Source organism: Felis catus, chromosome E2 (assembly GCF_018350175.1).
Source record: "Felis catus isolate Fca126 chromosome E2, F.catus_Fca126_mat1.0, whole genome shotgun sequence".
NCBI classification, from domain to species: Eukaryota; Metazoa; Chordata; class Mammalia; order Carnivora; family Felidae; genus Felis; species Felis catus.
The window spans coordinates 8688163-8705118 of NC_058382.1; the positions used below are offsets into that span (position 1 = coordinate 8688163).

At 60.6% G+C, this 16956-nt stretch overlaps 4 protein-coding genes across 7 annotated transcripts; all 4 read left to right on the forward strand.

Annotated features, from left to right (window-relative positions):
• Positions 1-3449, forward strand: KCNA7 (potassium voltage-gated channel subfamily A member 7). Its single transcript, XM_023245393.2, has 2 exons — positions 1-1645; positions 2599-3449. Exons 1-2 carry the CDS (start codon positions 824-826, stop codon positions 3412-3414), a joined length of 1638 nt encoding a protein of 545 aa, XP_023101161.1. The 5' UTR covers positions 1-823; the 3' UTR covers positions 3415-3449.
• A 4201-nt stretch (positions 3450-7650) lies between these two features.
• Positions 7651-10524, forward strand: NTF4 (neurotrophin 4). 2 transcript variants are annotated; one of them, XM_023245586.2, is made up of 3 exons: positions 7651-7795; positions 8813-8936; positions 9581-10524. In XM_023245586.2, the coding sequence occupies exon 3, from the start codon at positions 9593-9595 to the stop codon at positions 10223-10225; it is 633 nt and encodes a 210-aa protein (XP_023101354.2). In that variant the 5' UTR covers positions 7651-7795; positions 8813-8936; positions 9581-9592; the 3' UTR covers positions 10226-10524. The 2 variants fall into 2 exon arrangements, with proteins under 2 accessions (XP_023101354.2, XP_006941078.3); XM_006941016.5 differs by lacking the exon at positions 7651-7795 and adding an exon at positions 7871-8012.
• Positions 10525-11824: 1300 nt separating this feature from the next.
• Positions 11825-15078, forward strand: LOC109494735. Of its 2 annotated transcripts, XM_019819243.3 has the most exons (5): positions 11831-12290; positions 12554-12754; positions 12876-13037; positions 13772-13899; positions 14406-15078. In XM_019819243.3, exons 1-5 carry the CDS (start codon positions 12135-12137, stop codon positions 14743-14745), a joined length of 987 nt encoding a protein of 328 aa, XP_019674802.2. In that variant the 5' UTR covers positions 11831-12134; the 3' UTR covers positions 14746-15078. The 2 variants fall into 2 exon arrangements, with proteins under 2 accessions (XP_044903026.1, XP_019674802.2); XM_045047091.1 differs by lacking the exon at positions 12876-13037 and having other exon boundaries at positions 11825-12290.
• Positions 15079-15698: 620 nt separating this feature from the next.
• Positions 15699-16864, forward strand: LHB (luteinizing hormone subunit beta). Of its 2 annotated transcripts, none has more exons than XM_045045417.1 (3): positions 15699-15713; positions 16002-16250; positions 16545-16864. In XM_045045417.1, the coding sequence occupies exons 1-3, from the start codon at positions 15699-15701 to the stop codon at positions 16785-16787; spliced, it is 507 nt and encodes a 168-aa protein (XP_044901352.1). In that variant the 3' UTR covers positions 16788-16864.
• The last annotated feature ends 92 nt before the right edge of the window (positions 16865-16956 follow it).

A 16956-nucleotide genomic window follows, 5' to 3' on the forward strand; every position in this document is an offset into this window, starting at 1 on the left:
CTGTCTGTCCTTTGGTCCCTTCGAGTGACCCTGCGGCATCTCCCCAGCCCACCCCCCACCTGTTCCTGGCAGGCTCGGCCTCTGTTTCCACTATCCAGGGTTACAGCTCAGGCTTCCCTGGGTCTCGGGATGTCTGACCGAGAAGACGGGGGGAGACCTCGGCGAGGGAACCGGGTGTGGGGCGCACAGGCTCACGGTTTGCAGTTGCTGGAGCGTCTCCAGGACGGGGCAACCACCAGGCCGGTGGCAGAGCCGATCTACAGTTTTAGTCAGAAAGAGATTCAGAGAGAGGACTCCAGAGACTCGGAGTCCTCCAGAGGCCCTGAGACAGAAACTCGCCATAACTCCGAAACACAGGGAAACAGACCCAAAGGGGAGCCCCCCCCCCCCCCGGAAACCCAGGGACAGAGAGACACAGAGTCCTAAGAGATTATGAGAAGAGACTCCGACGGAGGGGGGAGACAGATAGCAAGGGAGATAGCGATAGACAGACACACCCCTAAGATACAAGCGTCAAAGACGGAGATCCAGACAGACCAAGATACAGATTACTGACAGAGACCCCCAAGCACTGAGTCTTCAGAGATAACTGACCCACTGAGATACTCAGAGATACACCCCTTGACAGACACCCAAAATGAAGACATAGCCAGACGCAGAGATGTAGAAGATAACAGAAGGAAAGACGTGGAAGTTTGTGACTTCAGCACAGGGGCTGGGCAATTCACAAAAAGAGACGAGAGACACACACGGCAACCCGGAGAGACGAGGGATAGAGGTCCCGGACGAGAGCGAAACCCAGGGAACGGGGACCCGAAAGCGGATGCGCGCGGAGAACGCAAGCTCAGCGCGGCGGCGGCTGGGGGGGAGGGCGGGCGCCCCGGCAGAGGGCGCGCGGCCGCCCTCTGCCCCTCCAGGGTCAGGCGCCCCCTCCCCCGCGCCCTGGCCGGACGGCCGGGCTATTTTTACGCGTGGACACCGGACACCAGCCTGGGGCGGCGGCGGCGGCGGCGGCGGCCGAGGCGGGGCCGGGCCGGGTCGGGCGTCGGGGCCACACGTCCGTCCGCGGGTCGCCGGGGCTGCGCGCGCCATGGAGCCGCGGTGCCCGCCGCCGTGCGGCTGCTGCGAGCGGCTGGTGCTCAACGTGGCCGGGCTGCGCTTCGAGACGCGGGCGCGGACGCTGGGCCGCTTCCCGGACACGCTGCTAGGGGACCCGGCGCGCCGGGGCCGCTTCTACGACTGCGCGCGCCGCGAGTACTTCTTTGACCGGCACCGGCCCAGCTTCGACGCGGTGCTCTACTACTACCAGTCCGGCGGGCGGCTGCGGCGGCCGGCGCACGTGCCGCTCGACGTCTTCCTGGAGGAGGTGGCCTTTTACGGGCTGGGCGCGGCGGCGCTCGCGCGCCTGCGCGAGGACGAGGGCTGCCCCTTGCCGCCCGAGCGCCCCCTGCCCCGCCGCGCCTTCGCGCGCCAGCTCTGGCTGCTCTTCGAGTTCCCCGAGAGTTCGCAGGCCGCGCGCGTGCTCGCCGTCGTCTCCGTGCTCGTCATCCTCGTCTCCATCGTCGTCTTCTGCCTCGAGACGCTGCCCGACTTCCGCAACGACCGCGACAACCCGGGGCTCGCTGCGGTGGCGGCTGCCGGCCCGGTGAGGGGGCGTGTCCTGGGTGGAGAGGGGCGGGGCTTGGGAGGAGCTGAGCGGGGTCCACGGGGATCTGGCCAATTACAAGACGGGGGTGAGGGGCACTGGGAGGCGGGGCCTCTCGGGAAGGTGGGGCCTGGCTATGGGCGGGCGGGGCATTGGGGGGGCTTGTTGGAGGAGTGGCCAATCACAGGTGGGGCAGGAGGCTTGAGAGGTGGGCAACCCAGGGACCGGGCCTGACCAGGGGAATTTACCTTTAAAAGCTGGGCTGGGGGCCGGGAAGGGATAGCTTAATGGAGGCGGGGCCTGAGGATATGAATAGGAGGACCTTCCTATCACTGGGTGGGGTTGAGGCAGGTGAGAAACGGGCTGGCCGAGGGCGGGAAGACAGGTACGTTAAGAAATGAAGCAAGGGAGGAGAGACTGAAGAATCAGGGGTCCGTGCGGCTGGCAGCAAGCAAGAGAAGGATGGGCTGGAGGGAGCTGGAGACAGAAGAGTGAGGCCTGAAGGCTGAGGTAGGAGCAACCCAGCACAAAAAAAAGTCAGGCTGAGGGCCATGAGGGCAGGGTTTGGTGTTCAGAGAAGGCCTTTAACCATTAGAGTCTGGGCTGGGGGTAGAGAGGGCAGAGCACGAGGAAGTGGGACCAGGGTGGCGACACTCCCCATCTGGAAAATCAGTGCTGCGGTGGGACTTTGGGAAGGAAGAGACTGAGTCTCACTCAGGCACCATTCTAGGAGGCCCCACCAGTGAAGGATCAGGGACCCTGCAGTCAGCCACGCAGGGAGGATCCCCAGGGTTCTGGAAAGGAGTCTAGGACAGCTGGGGCACTGGAGGCCTGGGAGCAGTGACCACTGACCAGTTTGCACAGAAGCAGTTGGACATTTAAACCATAAATGTGGCCGTTCTAGTGTGTTCCAGTCTTGGTGTGGTCCTCTCTGACCCCCTTCCTCCCTGCAGTTCCCTGCTCGGCTGAATGGCTCCAGCCCAGTGCCTGGAACCCTGTCTCGCATGCCCTTCGATGACCCGTTCTTTATGGTGGAGACGTTGTGCATCTGTTGGTTCTCCTTTGAGCTACTGGTGCGCCTGGCGACCTGCCCAAGCAAGGCGGCCTTTTTCAAGAACGTGATGAACCTCATCGATTTCGTGGCCATCCTCCCCTACTTTGTGGCGCTAGGCACCGAGCTAGCCAGGCAACGGGGCGTGGGCCAGCCGGCCATGTCACTGGCCATACTACGAGTTATCCGACTGGTGCGCGTCTTCCGGATCTTCAAGCTGTCCCGGCACTCAAAGGGCCTGCAGATCTTGGGCCAGACACTACGGGCCTCCATGCGTGAGCTGGGTCTCCTCATCTTCTTCCTCTTCATCGGTGTGGTTCTCTTCTCCAGCGCGGTCTACTTTGCGGAGGCCGACCGGGAAGATTCCCATTTCACCAGCATCCCTGAGTCCTTTTGGTGGGCGGTGGTCACCATGACCACAGTCGGCTATGGAGACATGGCACCCGTCACTGTGGGTGGCAAGATAGTGGGCTCTCTGTGCGCCATCGCTGGTGTGCTGACCATTTCCCTGCCTGTGCCGGTCATTGTCTCCAACTTCAGCTACTTTTACCACCGGGAGACAGAGGGCGAAGAGGCCGGAATGTACAGCCATGTGGACACGCAGCCCTGTGGCCCACTGGAGGGCAAGGTCAATGGGGGGTTGGTGGACGGAGAGATGCCTGAGCTACCACCTCCACTCTGGGCCCCCCCTGGGAAACACATGGTCACCGAAGTGTGAGGGACTGTGGAGGTCAGCAGGACCTCACGTTTCCTTGGAGGGAGGGAGGGAGGGGGAGAAGGGAAGGTAAGGGGGAGGGGGTTGGGTAGAGGAAGAACTAGGTTAAGTGGTAATGAGTTGGGGAACACTGAGTCTTGTTGGGTCTTGAGTTGCGGTTTGGCAGCTCCTATGGGTACTTCCTTAAGTGACCGTGAATGGCAACGAGTTATACTGAGTTGATGGAGAGACTCCATTGGTTTAAATTGCTTTGGGTTGTGCAAGACTTACGGAGCCTTTTGTGGTAAGTGTTGACATAGATTTGATCCCATGGTTGTGTTTTTTAGGTCCTCACTGGGCTGGGCTGTGTTGTTGAGTCTAGGCGAATCTTGTCCAACTGCATTGTGCAGGATTCTGTGGTTTTATGAGTCCCCTGGGGCCATTTTGGGTCAAGTGAGGTGGTCATCCACGGCATCGTTGGGACTGACTGCATGTTCATGCATGGTGTTGTGGAGTTGAGTTGAGACACGTTGGAAGTTGTGTGGCTTTGTGACTCTTGTAGGGCTATGTCATTTTAGATTCTGTGAACTTGTGAGTCATGTAGAAATCCAAAGAGTCAAGTGGTCGCATGTGAGCTTTCCAGGTCACGTTAAGTTGGGTTGTAATGTATGACTGTGGGAATCTTTCAGGGTTCTGTTGGGTTGAATTGTGTAAAGTTACATAGCTGGAAGTTTAGGGGGCTACACTGAGATGAACCGTATTGAATTGTATAACCACGTGAGTCTTGTAGGGCCGTGCTGAGTTGAGTTACACCAAGTTGTGTCATTGTGAGTCCTGTAGGAATGTTAGGTTGAGGTGGACTGTGTGTATGGGCTCCATAGGGCCATGTTGGTTTGTTCTGCATTTACTGGTAGCACCAGGACCCAAGAATAAGAGCACTTGGTGGTGGGGGGGGGAATCATGTATCAGGGAGCAAGTGTGGGGTTATGGAGTCTGAGAGACGAACTGAACTGACATGCCTGGTGTCACTTACCATAAGGGGCAGGGCTGGGTTCTGGATCCATGGATTCAGTTGTTCACGCAGAGGGCCTCTGGGGGAGCTAGGGAGATGCAGATGCTCCCTCCATTTACCCTACACCTGCATCGTTTTGCCATTCAAACCCTGTCGATCTGTCTGTCCTCTCCTATAGCTTTGCTTCCAAACACGGAGATCAGAGCCACAAGGGGAGAGAAAAGGGGACAAACTGTATGTACTGCGTATAGACATGTTAGGGGGACAGAAACACAAATGAGGGGACAGAGACCTGGGAGGTAATGGAGACTCAGAGAAAGAAAGAGATAGAAACCCAGAGAAGAGGGAACAAAGACCCGAAGAGAGAGGAAGAGAGATTTAGGGAGAAGGAGACAAAGACCCAGAGAGAGGAAACGACAGAGACTCAGAGGAAGGGGGGGGGGCAGAAAATCCAAAGGGAGAGGGAGACAGAGATCAAGAGTGGGAGACAGAGATGGGGGGGGGGAGTGTCAGGCACCCAGAGAGGGACAGACATCAGACTTAGAAACAGACCGGAGCGCCCCCAAGAGAAAGGTAACCAAGAAAGAAAAAGGCAGAAAAAGTCAGCGCCTCTGAACCCAAGAGATACACACAGTCTGTCTTCCACAGAATCACAAAGATCTCAAATCAGGGCGCACCACCCCATCCTCCCACAGCTGAGGAAGGCTGTCAGACAAACGGGGGGGTCCACTCTATTTTCCAGGGGAGAAACCAGAGTCTTAGATCACGGGGGTGGCTTCCTAAGGTCTCGTGGCACATCCCCAGGGTCCAGGACTGGGGGCAGGCTGCCTGACCCCACGGCCGCATCAGCCTGCTGGAAGGCACGGGTCCTCCTTGGATCCTACAGCCTCGTTTCTCACAAAGTACCCGAGGCTCAGAGGGGAAGGTGTTACCCTAGGTCACGAAGCCAAACATTTTCAGAGGACTTTCGGTACTCAAAGGGCATTTGGAGGAGGAGGACGCAGGATGCTTCAATCGCTAACACATATAGGGCTTCCTATGTGCCAAGCATCATTCAAAGTACTTTACTTGTATTAATTTATTAAAACCAGTGGTTTACAGAATGTTGTTGTTGTTATTTTTAGCTATTGCCACCCCCCCCCACTTGCAACTTACCTAGATTCAATGTGAGGCATCCGAGGGGATCTGGTCTGAGGGACACACACCTCTATGGGGTCCCTCTTGGCAACTCAGAATGCAGCTAAGAAATTCAGCGTGGGTCGGGGGAGGGCCACCTGGGTGGCTCAGTGTATTGAGCATCCAACTCTTGATTTCAGCTCAGGTCGTGATCCCAGGGTTGTGGGAACGAGCCCCACGCTCAGTGTGGAGCCTGCTTAAGATGCTCTCACTCTCTTTTCCTCCCTCTGCCCCCCCCCCTCCCCTGCACCTGTGTGCACACTCTCCCTCTCTGAGAGAGAGAGAGAAAAAAAAATCAGTTTGGAAACCCCCGATTTAACCCAACCACCTTTTTATACAGAGCGATGGAAGAAAGTACAGATTATTGTGGGCAGGGTTTGATAAAGATAGAAAATAATAGAATGTTTAGGTAGTCACTTCTCTCTGAGACGGAGAGAAAGACACGTTTGGAGACAGAACTGGAGAACAGACCTCCTCACAGTGACAGACGCAGGGCGGAGTCCAGGACCCAGGACAGAGACCCAAAGAGGCGAAAGCCCATGCAGAGAGGAGCCAAGACTCGGAGAGAGGACACCCAGGGGGAGGAGGGAGAGCAGACAGAAGGAGGGCAGTGACCTGGGAGGGGGTCAGAGGCCGGGGTGTGTGTGTGTGTGTGTGTGTGTGTCGGTGGGGGGCGGGGGTAGGGAAGGGATCCATAGAAGCTGGAAGGCAACCACGGAGGAAGGGCCAGATATCCAGAGGGAGGGGCACAGAGAGTGTTTTACTTTTCTTTGAAAACTCACCTGTATTACTCCATCAGAGGCTGGAAGTTACTTAGAGTCTCTCTGGTAGGGGGTGGGATATGTTGGGTGCTTAAGGAAGAGGTGGAGAAGCCGGGAGAGGTCATGGAGGTGACCGGAGGGGACATTCGAAGGCTGGGAAGTGCCCCTCCCCCCCCCCCAATAAACAACTGTAGGCGCCTTCTATGTTGCCTTGGCTAGGCTGGGGAAAAGGAGGGAACACCCTAATCCGGGGACACCCTTCCTGCCACCTTGCCATGTTATATTTAGGCCGGGGAGGGGTATGGGATGACCCCCCCCCCCCCAGATGGGCATCAGCTTTCCTCCTGAAATAGCTCCCGGGGAGGGGTGAAGGGCTCTGCCGGTCCCAGGACTCCGTCTGACCTCAGTCTGTCTTAGGGTCTCTCTCTTTTCAACGGGGTCTCCGTCCCCCTTCTGGGATTCTGTCCTCTTCCCTCTCTGGGTCTTCTCTCTCTGGGTTTCTGTCCCCCCTTTCTCTCTGTTTATGTGCCCTTCCCATGTCTCCCTTTGTCCCTCACTATTCATTTTCTTTCTCTGGGCAGAGGTCATCATCGTGTTCCCAAGTCATACCCTTGGCTGTCTCTGTGCCCTAGAATACCTTGAATTTCTCTTATCTGAGCTCAGGACAGACCCTCTCCCCAGTCCCCACCCAGGAAATTCCAGCAGACAGGACTCTGTGGGAGAGCTCCCCCATATCCACTGTCTCCCTGGGCCTCGGGCCTTATCGCTGCCCAAGTCCAGCTGGTTAATGTCTAGCCTGGAGCTCCTGGGAAAGTGGGGATGAGAGCAGAGGGGGGGAATCTGCCCAGGGATTGACACTTAATTGGCAGCACAAGGCAAGGGAATCTCAGGCCCAGACTCCTGGCTCTAAGGAAGGAGGGAGCTGCTGGTCCGGAGCCTCGGGTCTGCGGAGGGAGGGGGCTGGGGGTGAGGACTCCTGGGTCTGAGGGAGGAGCGCCTTGGGCGTCCCGACTCCTGGGCCTGAGGGAGGAGGGGCTGGGGACCTGAATCCCGGGTCTGACGGAGAGGGGGCTGGGGGTCAGGGCTCCTGGCTCCGCGGGAGGAGGGGGCTGGGGGCCGGGACTCCTGGGTCTGAGGGAGGAGGGGGCTGGGGGGGGGGTCCCGGCTGCCGGGGCTGAGGGAGAAGGGGGCTGGCGCCTGGCCTCCCGGGGCTGAGGCGGGCCAAGAGCTGAGCGAGCCAGGCCGGGCTCCCGAGGTCTCGGCACGCGTGTGGAAGGCGGGATCCCCCGGCCCCTCCTCCGCCGTCGGGCGCCGCCCCGCCCCCGCCCCCGCCCGGGCCCTCCGGAGCGTGTGCAGCGAGGAGCTGGCGGGCGAGCGGGCGTCCCCGCAGCCAGCGAGCGGGAGGAGGAGCCGCGCCGCGCCAGGGGCAGCCGAGGAGCCGAAGAGGGCGCCCCAGGTGAGAGCCTCGGCGCCTCCTCCCCCGGGATTCCGGCGTCCGGGTCGCCCTGCCCCCGGGTAGGGAGGGACGGGGGCGGGGCCTTCGGGGGCGGGGCTTGGCGGAGGAAACTGAGGCAGGAGGGAAGTGCTCCAGCCATGCAGCCGCTCGCCCCCGTCGGGGTCTCGGGAGACCAGACCCCCCGGCCTAAATCTTCTTCGGGAGGAGGGGCCTGGGAGTACGTATTCGGGGGTCCCTGGGGAGGAGGGTCCTAAACTCCAGAACTCCCGGGTCCGAGGGAGGAGGGCGCTGGGGGGGGGGGGTGGGTCTGGACTCCTTGGTCCGAGGGAGGAGGGCGCGGGGCTCCCGGACCCCTGCATGTGAGAGAGGGAGCTGGGGATCTGGACTCGTGAAAAAGGGGAGGCAGCTGGGAACCAGAGCTCTAGGGTCTGATCAGGGGAGGTGGGAGCTGGGAGCTAGGACTTTCTGGTCTGAGGGAGGAGGTAGCTGGGGATCTACACTCCGGCTCCAGGTTGGATCAGCGTGGTTGGGTCCCTTCACACCCCTTTTTCCATTTCCCCATCTCCGAGCCAAAGCAGGCAGCCACTCCAGGTATGTGCAATAGAAGTGTCGGACGGGCCCTGGCCTGTCCTGTGAGGATAGAACATTCCAGGAAGCAGCCTCAGGGACCCAGGGCTTCTTGAGTGTGGGCCCTCAGGGACCCGGGGGTCCAGACGAGCACCGCCCCCGCCCTGTCTGGGAGATGAATGGGCCGTGGAGGATGTAATCTTTTCCAGCCTCCTCTACCCCTCCCACCCCTCCCCCACCGCCCTCCTCCTCGCCCCTCCCCACACCTCCCCCATCTGCTTCCCATCCCAGCCAGGAGCCATCACCTGGTCAGGGAAGGGGCCCCAGGGAAGGGGGCGCGGCCTTGACTCCTGGGTACCCTACACTTTAAGAGGAACACAGAGAAGGGGAGTGTTCGCGTCCCCTCCCCCCACTTGCCCATATAACTTGCCTGTTCCCTTCTTCCCCTAGGTGGCTGCCCCTACCCTCTCCTGAGATGTCAGGAAGGAGGGGACCACCTGTGTCCCCCACCGGGGCCCCCCAGAGCCTGGGGGCCCCCAGCCCTGGAGCCTGGAGGTGGAGGAGGTGCTGACAGGTCTGGTAACCACCTGCTGCTTCCCAGTCCCCTCCACACCACTCTTTCCCAGAGCCAGAGACTTCCAGAATAGTGCAGAAAAACTGAAGCCTCCACGCCCTCACCGCTATCTCCCAGCCCCTGGCCGATTTCTGGGACAGGGAAACTGAGGCCCCGCATAGCAGAGGAAATGTCTCGCCTTCTCAGTGGCAGTTTTGAGCTGAACTTGGGTCTTGCTAGGATTCCAGAACATGGCCTGTCTCAGCATTTTGAGACCTCCAACCTCCTCTAGGCTGCGGGACTTAGGGTTCTTCGGGGGTGTAGAGGTAGGAGGCAGAATGGAGTTGTTCCGACGGGGCTCAAGTCCTACCTCTGGTATTTGCTGGCTGTGTGGCCTGGTATAAGTCACTCACTTCTCAGCCTGTGTTTCTCCGTTCGTTGATTTGTTGGCTATTATTAGCAAGAGTAGTAGAACCATTATGATTAATCTAGAAGCTGGGCAGTATCTAAGTCCCAGAGTATAAGGTCCCCCTCCTAAGGTTCTAGAACAAGGGCCTCCCCCTGGTTCTGGCATCCAGGTCCGCCTGGAGCTCCCAACTGCTGTCCCCCGTCCCCTACTCAGTTTTTACCCCATCTCTAATGCCGGCTCTCCCCTCCGTCCTCAGGTGCTCAGCGAGATGCTCGTCAGCCCCTCCTGCTCCCTCCCCATCCTCCTCCTTTTCCTCCTCCCCAGCGTTCCAATGGAGCCCCACCCCCCACCCTTACCACTGCCCCCCTTTCTAGCCCCTGAGTGGGACCTCCTGTCTCCCCGAGTAGTCCTGTCCAGGGGCACCCCCGCCGGGCCCCCTCTGCTCTTCCTGCTGGAGGCCGGGGCTTTTGGGGAGCCCGCAGGCCGCCCTGCCAACCGCAGCCGGCGAGGGGCGAGCGAGACAGCACCCGCAAGTCGCCGGGGAGAGCTGGCTGTGTGCGATGCGGTCAGCGGCTGGGTGACAGACCGCCGGACGGCCGTGGACCTGCGTGGGCGTGAGGTGGAGGTGCTGGGCGAGGTTCCCGCGGCTGGTGGCAGTCCCCTCCGCCAGTACTTCTTCGAGACCCGCTGCAAGGCTGACAGCACCGAGGAAGGTGGCCCCGGTGGGGGAGGAGGGGGCTGCCGGGGTGTGGACCGGAGGCACTGGGTATCTGAGTGCAAAGCCAAGCAGTCCTACGTGCGGGCACTGACCGCTGATGCCCAGGGCCGCGTGGGCTGGCGATGGATTCGAATTGACACTGCCTGCGTCTGCACGCTCCTCAGCCGGACTGGTCGGGCCTGAGGCCCATGCCCAGGAACTGGGCGGGCAGAGGAAGAAGACGGCTGGATCCCGAGGGACCTCAGGGGTGGCCTGACCGCTCCGGGCCTCAGTTTGGGAACTTGTGAAATGGTCACACAATCACAGCTTTCTGATTCTGAGAGCTCAATCCGTGCCAGACAGGTGGTGGAACCAACTGGGGTTTTGAAGGATGAGTAGGAGTTCTCCTGGATGAACTTGAGGGTAATGATGATGATAATAATAGCCCAATTTTGCCGAGTGTCTACTGTTTATCAGCGCTAATACACAATTTGTCAGATCAACTCTAGTGGATTCAACCATCAGAGGCCCTTGGCTTCTCGGTGGCTAACCACTTGATCTCAGAAGACATCTTGCTCATCCTGGAGAGAGTGACGAGGAAGTGATCTGTCAAGAAGTGGGTGGGGGAGCATACAAACTGGAACACATAGGCAAGTAGCTGGGAGGTCGGGTTTGAATGAGAAATCTTACTCGGTCACATGGGGCAAGTGTTGGCTTCGAACGTTCTCTTTTGAGGTAGTGAGCCACCTGTCACAGAAGGAGCAAAAGCAAGGTTGACTGACCGGAGGTCAGGAGACTGGAGAATTTGGCCCTACTGGGGAGCTGGAGTCAGGTTTCTACTCCCTTTTCTGTCCCAACTTGTACCCATATTGGGAAAGAAATAGACCTTAGAAGTGTCCAGCTTGAGTGTGGCACGAGGTTCTGACCAATTGACCTGACTCCTGGCTGGAATCAGGGGTCATGTGGACAGTGAATGGGCCAGGAAAATCCAAAAGGAGAAGTGGCCCCAGAGGCCTGAATGAGGGGGTCAGTGGGACCCTGTGCCAGGCTGCAGAAGGTAGCCTCACTTTTCCCCATCTGAAGAATGGGTCAGTGGGGTTGAAAGAATGGGAGCCGAGGAGGCAGAGGCCTTGACGAAATGGCCTGTAAAGTGAGGAAGTACCAAGGGAAGTCAGGGGTAACCCTTCACATATCACCAGTCCATATCTTAAGACTTAACACACACACACACACACACACACACACACACACACACACACACACACTTTTAGAACCAATTTTCCCATCCCCCACCAACCCAGACTGGGCCCCTGGGAAGGGTAGGGGTGGCAGGGCCAGGCGGGGACTGGCTGCCTCTGTTTCTACATCTCCGTGTTTCTAGATCTGTGGTTCCCCACCCTCTTTTTTTTTTTTTTTTTTTTTTTTTTTTTTTGCCACCTCTCTCTTCCTGTCTCTTGTCTCTGGCTCAGTAGCTCTCTACCTCTGTTTCTCATTCAGTGCCTCTCACCCATTCTTGAGTGCATTTTTCTTTCTCCTCAAAGCTCTCTCCACATCGCCTCCCTTCCCCTTTTTGCTAAGTATTTCCCTGTGCGTTTGCCTGTGGGTCTCTCCCTCTTCACCCACCCCCATATCCAGGTGGAAGTTTTCAACCAAATCAAAGGCAGGCAGGACGCACGAAGCCAAAGCCCAGGCTGAGTCCTTCAGCAGACCGCGGGGAGGGAGGGAGAGCCCTGGGGAAGTCTGGAAATCGTTACCCCTGAGGTAGGCAGGCCTGGCAGAGGGAGGAGGGGGCTGAGTGAGCTGGGACCCTGTAGGAAAGGGGGGGGGGGTGTCTCTAAGATTCCCTAAAACTCTGATCTATTTCCCCTTCCCCTCCGCCCCCTTTTCTGGCCATCCTCCTCTCTCTGGGACTCTTCTCCACTTCTCTTGCGTTTCTGTGCCCCCTCTCTCCAAGTCCCTGTCACTTGTTGCCTGGGTCTCTTTCTCATTCTAGCCAACCATCCACACACCTGCAGGCCCTCCATTGGCTGGGTTCAGGGTGGGCGGGTCCTGTCACCTGGGGCAACAGCGACAACAAGCCTGCTCCCGCTGGGCTACCCCGGGGGGTGGGACCATGGCTGGTCCGACCCTGGCTGTGCGCTATGGTCTGCCATGGTCCCCAATCTCTGGGACCGAGGTGCCTGGATCCTGGCCCAACTGGCATCTCACCAGCAGTGGTGTCGCCCACCACATTATCCCATCTGTTCCCTTTCCCCCGCCCACTGTGCAGGTAAGAGGACCCTAGGTTCCTGGCCAGGAGGAGACTGGGAGCCCAGACTCCTGTGTCTGAAGGAGAGGCCTGGGGATCCGGCGGATAGGGCGCTGGGGTTCCTCTCTGACTGAAGGAGGAGGGAGGGTCCCAGAGTCCTGGGTCTGAGAGAGGAGGGGCCAGCGAACGTGGACGCCTGGGAGGAAAGGGTTGAGGACTGCCGGGGAGAGATCGGGGCTCGCGGGCCAGACTTGAATCCTTTTAGCCGACGTCCTTGTCCCCAGTCCACGGTCGCGGAGCCCCTGCCCCCGGCCGCAAAGCAGGATTTACACATCTGGGATTTTGACGAGGTCATCAGCAGATGGGAGACCACCTATGGCTCGGCTTCCGTGCCCAAGACCCTCGGCGGGCCCTACGCACAGCCCAGGGCCCCAGAGCCTTCCGACCCCACGCGAACTGTGGGGATCAAGGGTTTAGGAGAAAAGGTGAGGTGCGGGGATGCAGAGGTCCGCGGGGGGGGGGGGGGGGGAGGAGGAGGTCAGGGGTGGGGAACGCGCTGGAGCAAGAGGCACCCTCACGTTGGGTCCCCGCGTCGCCTTCCCGCAGCTCAGACGCCGCGGCTGGCGCCTCCCGCTGGTCACAGAGCACCAGTGCAGTGAGACGAGGGCTCAGTACACCGGCCGGCCGGGCCCGGACCGGAGCCCCACCTCCTACGTCGGGCCCCAGCCCCTGGAGCTTGCGGACCACCACCGCGGAGGCCCTTCCCAGGTAGCGGAGAGGACCCGCTGCCACCTTGGGGCAGAGCCTGTAGCGCCTGAGGAGGGGCCGGAGGGGCTTTGAAGCTTGGGACCAGACTAGGAGAGCCTGGGGCGGGGAATTCTGAGTCTGGGGTCGGGGTTAAATGGTCTGGAATGGAATCGGGTTACAGAGCCTGGGGGTGGAGCTTGGACGTCTTGAGGTGGGGCCAGAAGGAGGAGGGGACTGAGACCGAAATCGCAGCTCTGAAGCCGGGGCCGCGACCAGTAAATCCCGGGGCGGGGCGGGGCAGGGAGGGGGTTCTGAGGCGGGGGGTCGGAGCGAGGTAGCGGAAGGTGCGTGGGGCGGGCCTTGAATATTCTGAGACCAGATCGGGTCGGGAGGCGGCGCTAGGCTTCCTTAGAGAGAGGATGAAGCGAAGAGGTACGTTTGTCCTACCTGCGACTGAATTCCAGGGGCGGGACGTGGAAGCTGAGTCTGGGGGCAGAGCTGGGAAAGTTTTGGGGGGCGGTGGGGGGGGGTGGCGGATGGGCCTTGTGTTCGACGACCCGCAAGTGTTTGGATTTTGGAGTAACCCTCATAAGGGCTCTGATTTGGGGGAGCGAAGATAAAGCGTTCTGGCTTGCGACTGGTCAGGAAGGATTCGGATTCATCCAAGGAAGAGGGATCCTGAGCCTGGGACCCCGGGCTTGGGATGGGTATGAAACCTTGCTTCATCCCTCCTCCCCCCGATCCTCCCTCCGCAGGCTTTAATCCCTTGGACAAAGAACCCCGAGCTGTCCGGCCACCCTTTCACGGTATCTGACCAGGGCGTCCTGGACCGCCATCAGCTCTATCTGACCACCTCGGCCAAGGACTTCCGGGCCTATCCGAAGTGAGTCTGGGTCCTCTCTCGGCACCGCCGCCGGCACACCTAACCCCGGCGTCGGCTCCCCCTGTCCGACTCAGCATCCTCATCAGCTCCAGCACGTTCGCGAGAACCAGAGGTTCAGACCCCAGCCCCTACCTCTTTCAGCGCCCAGGTATTCCTAGTGTCAGCTCTCAGGAATATGAGACCTGCGGCTCGTCCTACAAGCGGTTCTGGACCGGGGGCGGGGCTCCAAGGGTCTCGGGCGGGACCTGCTTTGGTTCCCAGATACTTTTCCCCAAGGATTCGAAAATTCTAGATTCCCGGCCCTTAAGGACCTCGAGGGCCCAGGAATCGAGGCTAGGCATCCCCGACTCCCATCCTTCATAAGGGGTCCCCGAGTCCTGCAAGTGTGTCCTCGCCTCGGAACGCAGAGTTCGCGTCTACAGGCTCCCCAGGAGCCGAGGTCTGAACCTCAGCCTTGTCCCCAGGATCCAACGGTGCCTTCCCTCTCCTGCCTTCCCCCCCAACAGGAAGGAGTTGTCTGGATATCCCCGCAAGGACTCGCTGACCTGCTGGAGCTTTCAGAAGACGCCTCAGGTCTGGGGACGGGACCCACAGCGGCCGCCAGGGATCCGCGTGCCCCACGTCCGCCCGGCGACGCTAGCCGTGCCGCACCGTGGGGCGTTGTCTCTGGCTCAGGAGTCCTACAGACCCCCGCTGCACCCGCTCCTCCGGCTCGATCGTTTCTGCCCTCTGGAGCTGCCCTGGGGCGGCCCCCACTGGAAGCCGGTGTCGGGCATCTACAGCGTGCCACAAGCCTACCGCACTGAGAACTCCAGCTACGGCAGCACGAAGCTGACCCCGATCTGAGTCGGCAGCGCCGGCCCCGCCCAGAACACGCCCCCGGGCGGGGGCGGAGCCGAGTCTGGAAGACCCCGGCTGGGGGGCACACTGGGCGGGGCTATGGTCGGGAAGCCCGCCCATCACGCGGGAGGGAGACGGAGGCCAGGACCCGCCCACTAGGCGCGAGCCGGACGAATCCCACCGGAGACTGACTAGGGTGACCGGGTCGGGGACGAGGATGGATGCTGAGCCTGGAGAATATACTTTGGGGCTGGGGGCTCGCGGGCGGGACACGCCCTCTACGACACAGCGGGCGAGTTTACCTTAGTCAACGACAGAGTTAAAATAGCCTTAACCGTGCTCATTGCTGGGTTCGGCTCCGGGGGCCCGAGTGTGCGGGAGATGGGGCTCCCGCTCTACCCCTCGTGGAGGGAAGACACGTCTGCGTACAGGTGGGACTCCGCCCCTGAGCACAGAATCCAGTATTGAAGCCACGCCCCCTCCGGGGTTAGGCTGTGGCACAGGAATGGCTTTCAGCGTGTGGCAGATGGAGTGGGATTGAGGTCTGAGCCGATCACCATTCGAGGGTCCTTGGAGGGACAGCTCCAGCCTTCCCCTGGCTCCCACTCTGAGGAGCGGAGGCGGGGCTACGCCATCGGGGGCAAGGCCAGGGTCTCCCCATAGCCTATTTCCTATGACCCCAACAGGACTTCGCTGGCACCTGACATAGCATCTGACGACTGAGTCAGTGAAGTCAGCTTCACCTTGGGCGCACCGAGAAGCAGGAGCCACTCAGGGCGTGGGGGGCAGGGGCCACTCCACTGAGCCACTCCCGCACACTTCCCTGACCTTTTCCGTTTCTCGCCCCCGGAAGGATTAGTGTCCAGGTTACCCCATCAGGCCGCCACCCCCAGTGGCCTTGCCGCCCCCACAGCCTGCAAGTATAAGACCAGGTAAACATCATAGGGGAGGCACCCAGAATGGAGATGCTCCAGGTAAGGCTGTGGGGTCCCCGAGGCCCTTTGCAACTCCATCCAGGTCACAGCTGGCACAGAGGGAGAGTCCTGTGACTTGATGGAGGAGGCTTCTTTGTGGAAGGGTGTGGACAGCCAGCAGGCTTCCGGCCAGGAGGAAGCAGGTGGAACAGGGCCTGAGGGTGGGAATCTGCGGGGTTGGGACGATCTGGGGCTTCTGGGGCTCCTGAGTATCGGGGCAGGGGATCCAAGTGGGATGAATGGGCCCTGAATGGATGACGTCAGGCAGGGGAGCTGGGCCCCTGAACGGGTTCGTGTGAGGGATGGGAGGGTAAGGGCCCAGGGTATTGGTGTCTGGCAGGCCCTGAGACGCTGGCCTTGTCCCAGGGGCTGCTGCTGCTGTGGCTGCTGCTGAATGTGGGTGGGGTGTGGACATCCAGGGAGCCGCTGCGGCCGCTGTGCCGGCCCATCAACGCCACCCTGGCTGCTGAGAACGAGGCCTGCCCTGTCTGTGTCACCTTCACCACCACCATCTGTGCCGGCTACTGCCCCAGCATGGTGAGCTGTGGGGGTGGGGATGGACGGGCGGGGGCCTGGAATGGGTGCTGCCACCTCGGCTCCAGAGTGGATCACTGAGGACCAAGCCCACAGAAAATGGGAAATGGCAGCCTGGACAGAAGGGTGGCCTGCCCCCACCTCCCGCAGGGGCTGGGCACGAGGGAGGGAGGAAGAGCGCAGAGGGTCGGCTGCAATGCCCAGCCGGACCTGTGGGGGGCGGGGGGATGGGCACAGCGGGGCGGAGCTCGAGGGAGGGCCTGACCACGCCCCCCTCATCCCCGCCCTGGCCTCCAGATGCGAGTGCTGCCCGCGGCCCTGCCCCCTGTGCCCCAGCCCGTGTGCACCTACCGTGAACTGCGCTTTGCCTCCGTCCGGCTCCCCGGATGCCCGCCTGGTGTGGACCCCGTGGTCTCCTTCCCCGTGGCCCTCAGCTGTCGCTGCGGGCCCTGCCGCCTCAGCAGCTCCGACTGTGGGGGTCCCAGGGCGCAACCCTTGGCCTGTGACCGCCCCCCACTCCCGGGCCTCCTGTTCCTCTAATGACCCCTCACCCCAATGCCTGGAGCCAGCAGCCGCTCTTTTTTCTACCCCTCCCAATAAAAGCTTCTCACACTGCACTGCAGTTGTCTTTTGTCAGGCTTAGGGTACGCGTATGAGTATGTACACACACACACACACACACACACACACACACACACACACAGGCTCA

Excerpts from the sequence above, each read along its gene's own strand:
- KCNA7 (XM_023245393.2), top strand. The coding sequence starts at position 824 with ATGCGCGCGGAGAACGCAAGCTCAGCGCGGCGGCGGCTGGGGGGGAGG. Across the intron at positions 1,646-2,598 it reads CGGTGGCGGCTGCCGGCCCG|TTCCCTGCTCGGCTGAATGG; the intron begins GTGAGGGGGCGT and ends TCCTCCCTGCAG.
- NTF4 (XM_023245586.2), top strand. The coding sequence starts at position 9,593 with ATGCTCGTCAGCCCCTCCTGCTCCCTCCCCATCCTCCTCCTTTTCCTC.
- LOC109494735 (XM_019819243.3), top strand. The coding sequence starts at position 12,135 with ATGGCTGGTCCGACCCTGGCTGTGCGCTATGGTCTGCCATGGTCCCCA. Across the intron at positions 12,291-12,553 it reads TTCCCCCGCCCACTGTGCAG|TCCACGGTCGCGGAGCCCCT; the intron begins GTAAGAGGACCC and ends CCTTGTCCCCAG. Across the intron at positions 13,900-14,405 it reads GACTTCCGGGCCTATCCGAA|GAAGGAGTTGTCTGGATATC; the intron begins GTGAGTCTGGGT and ends CCCCCCCAACAG.
- LHB (XM_045045417.1), top strand. Across the intron at positions 16,251-16,544 it reads CCGGCTACTGCCCCAGCATG|ATGCGAGTGCTGCCCGCGGC; the intron begins GTGAGCTGTGGG and ends CCTGGCCTCCAG.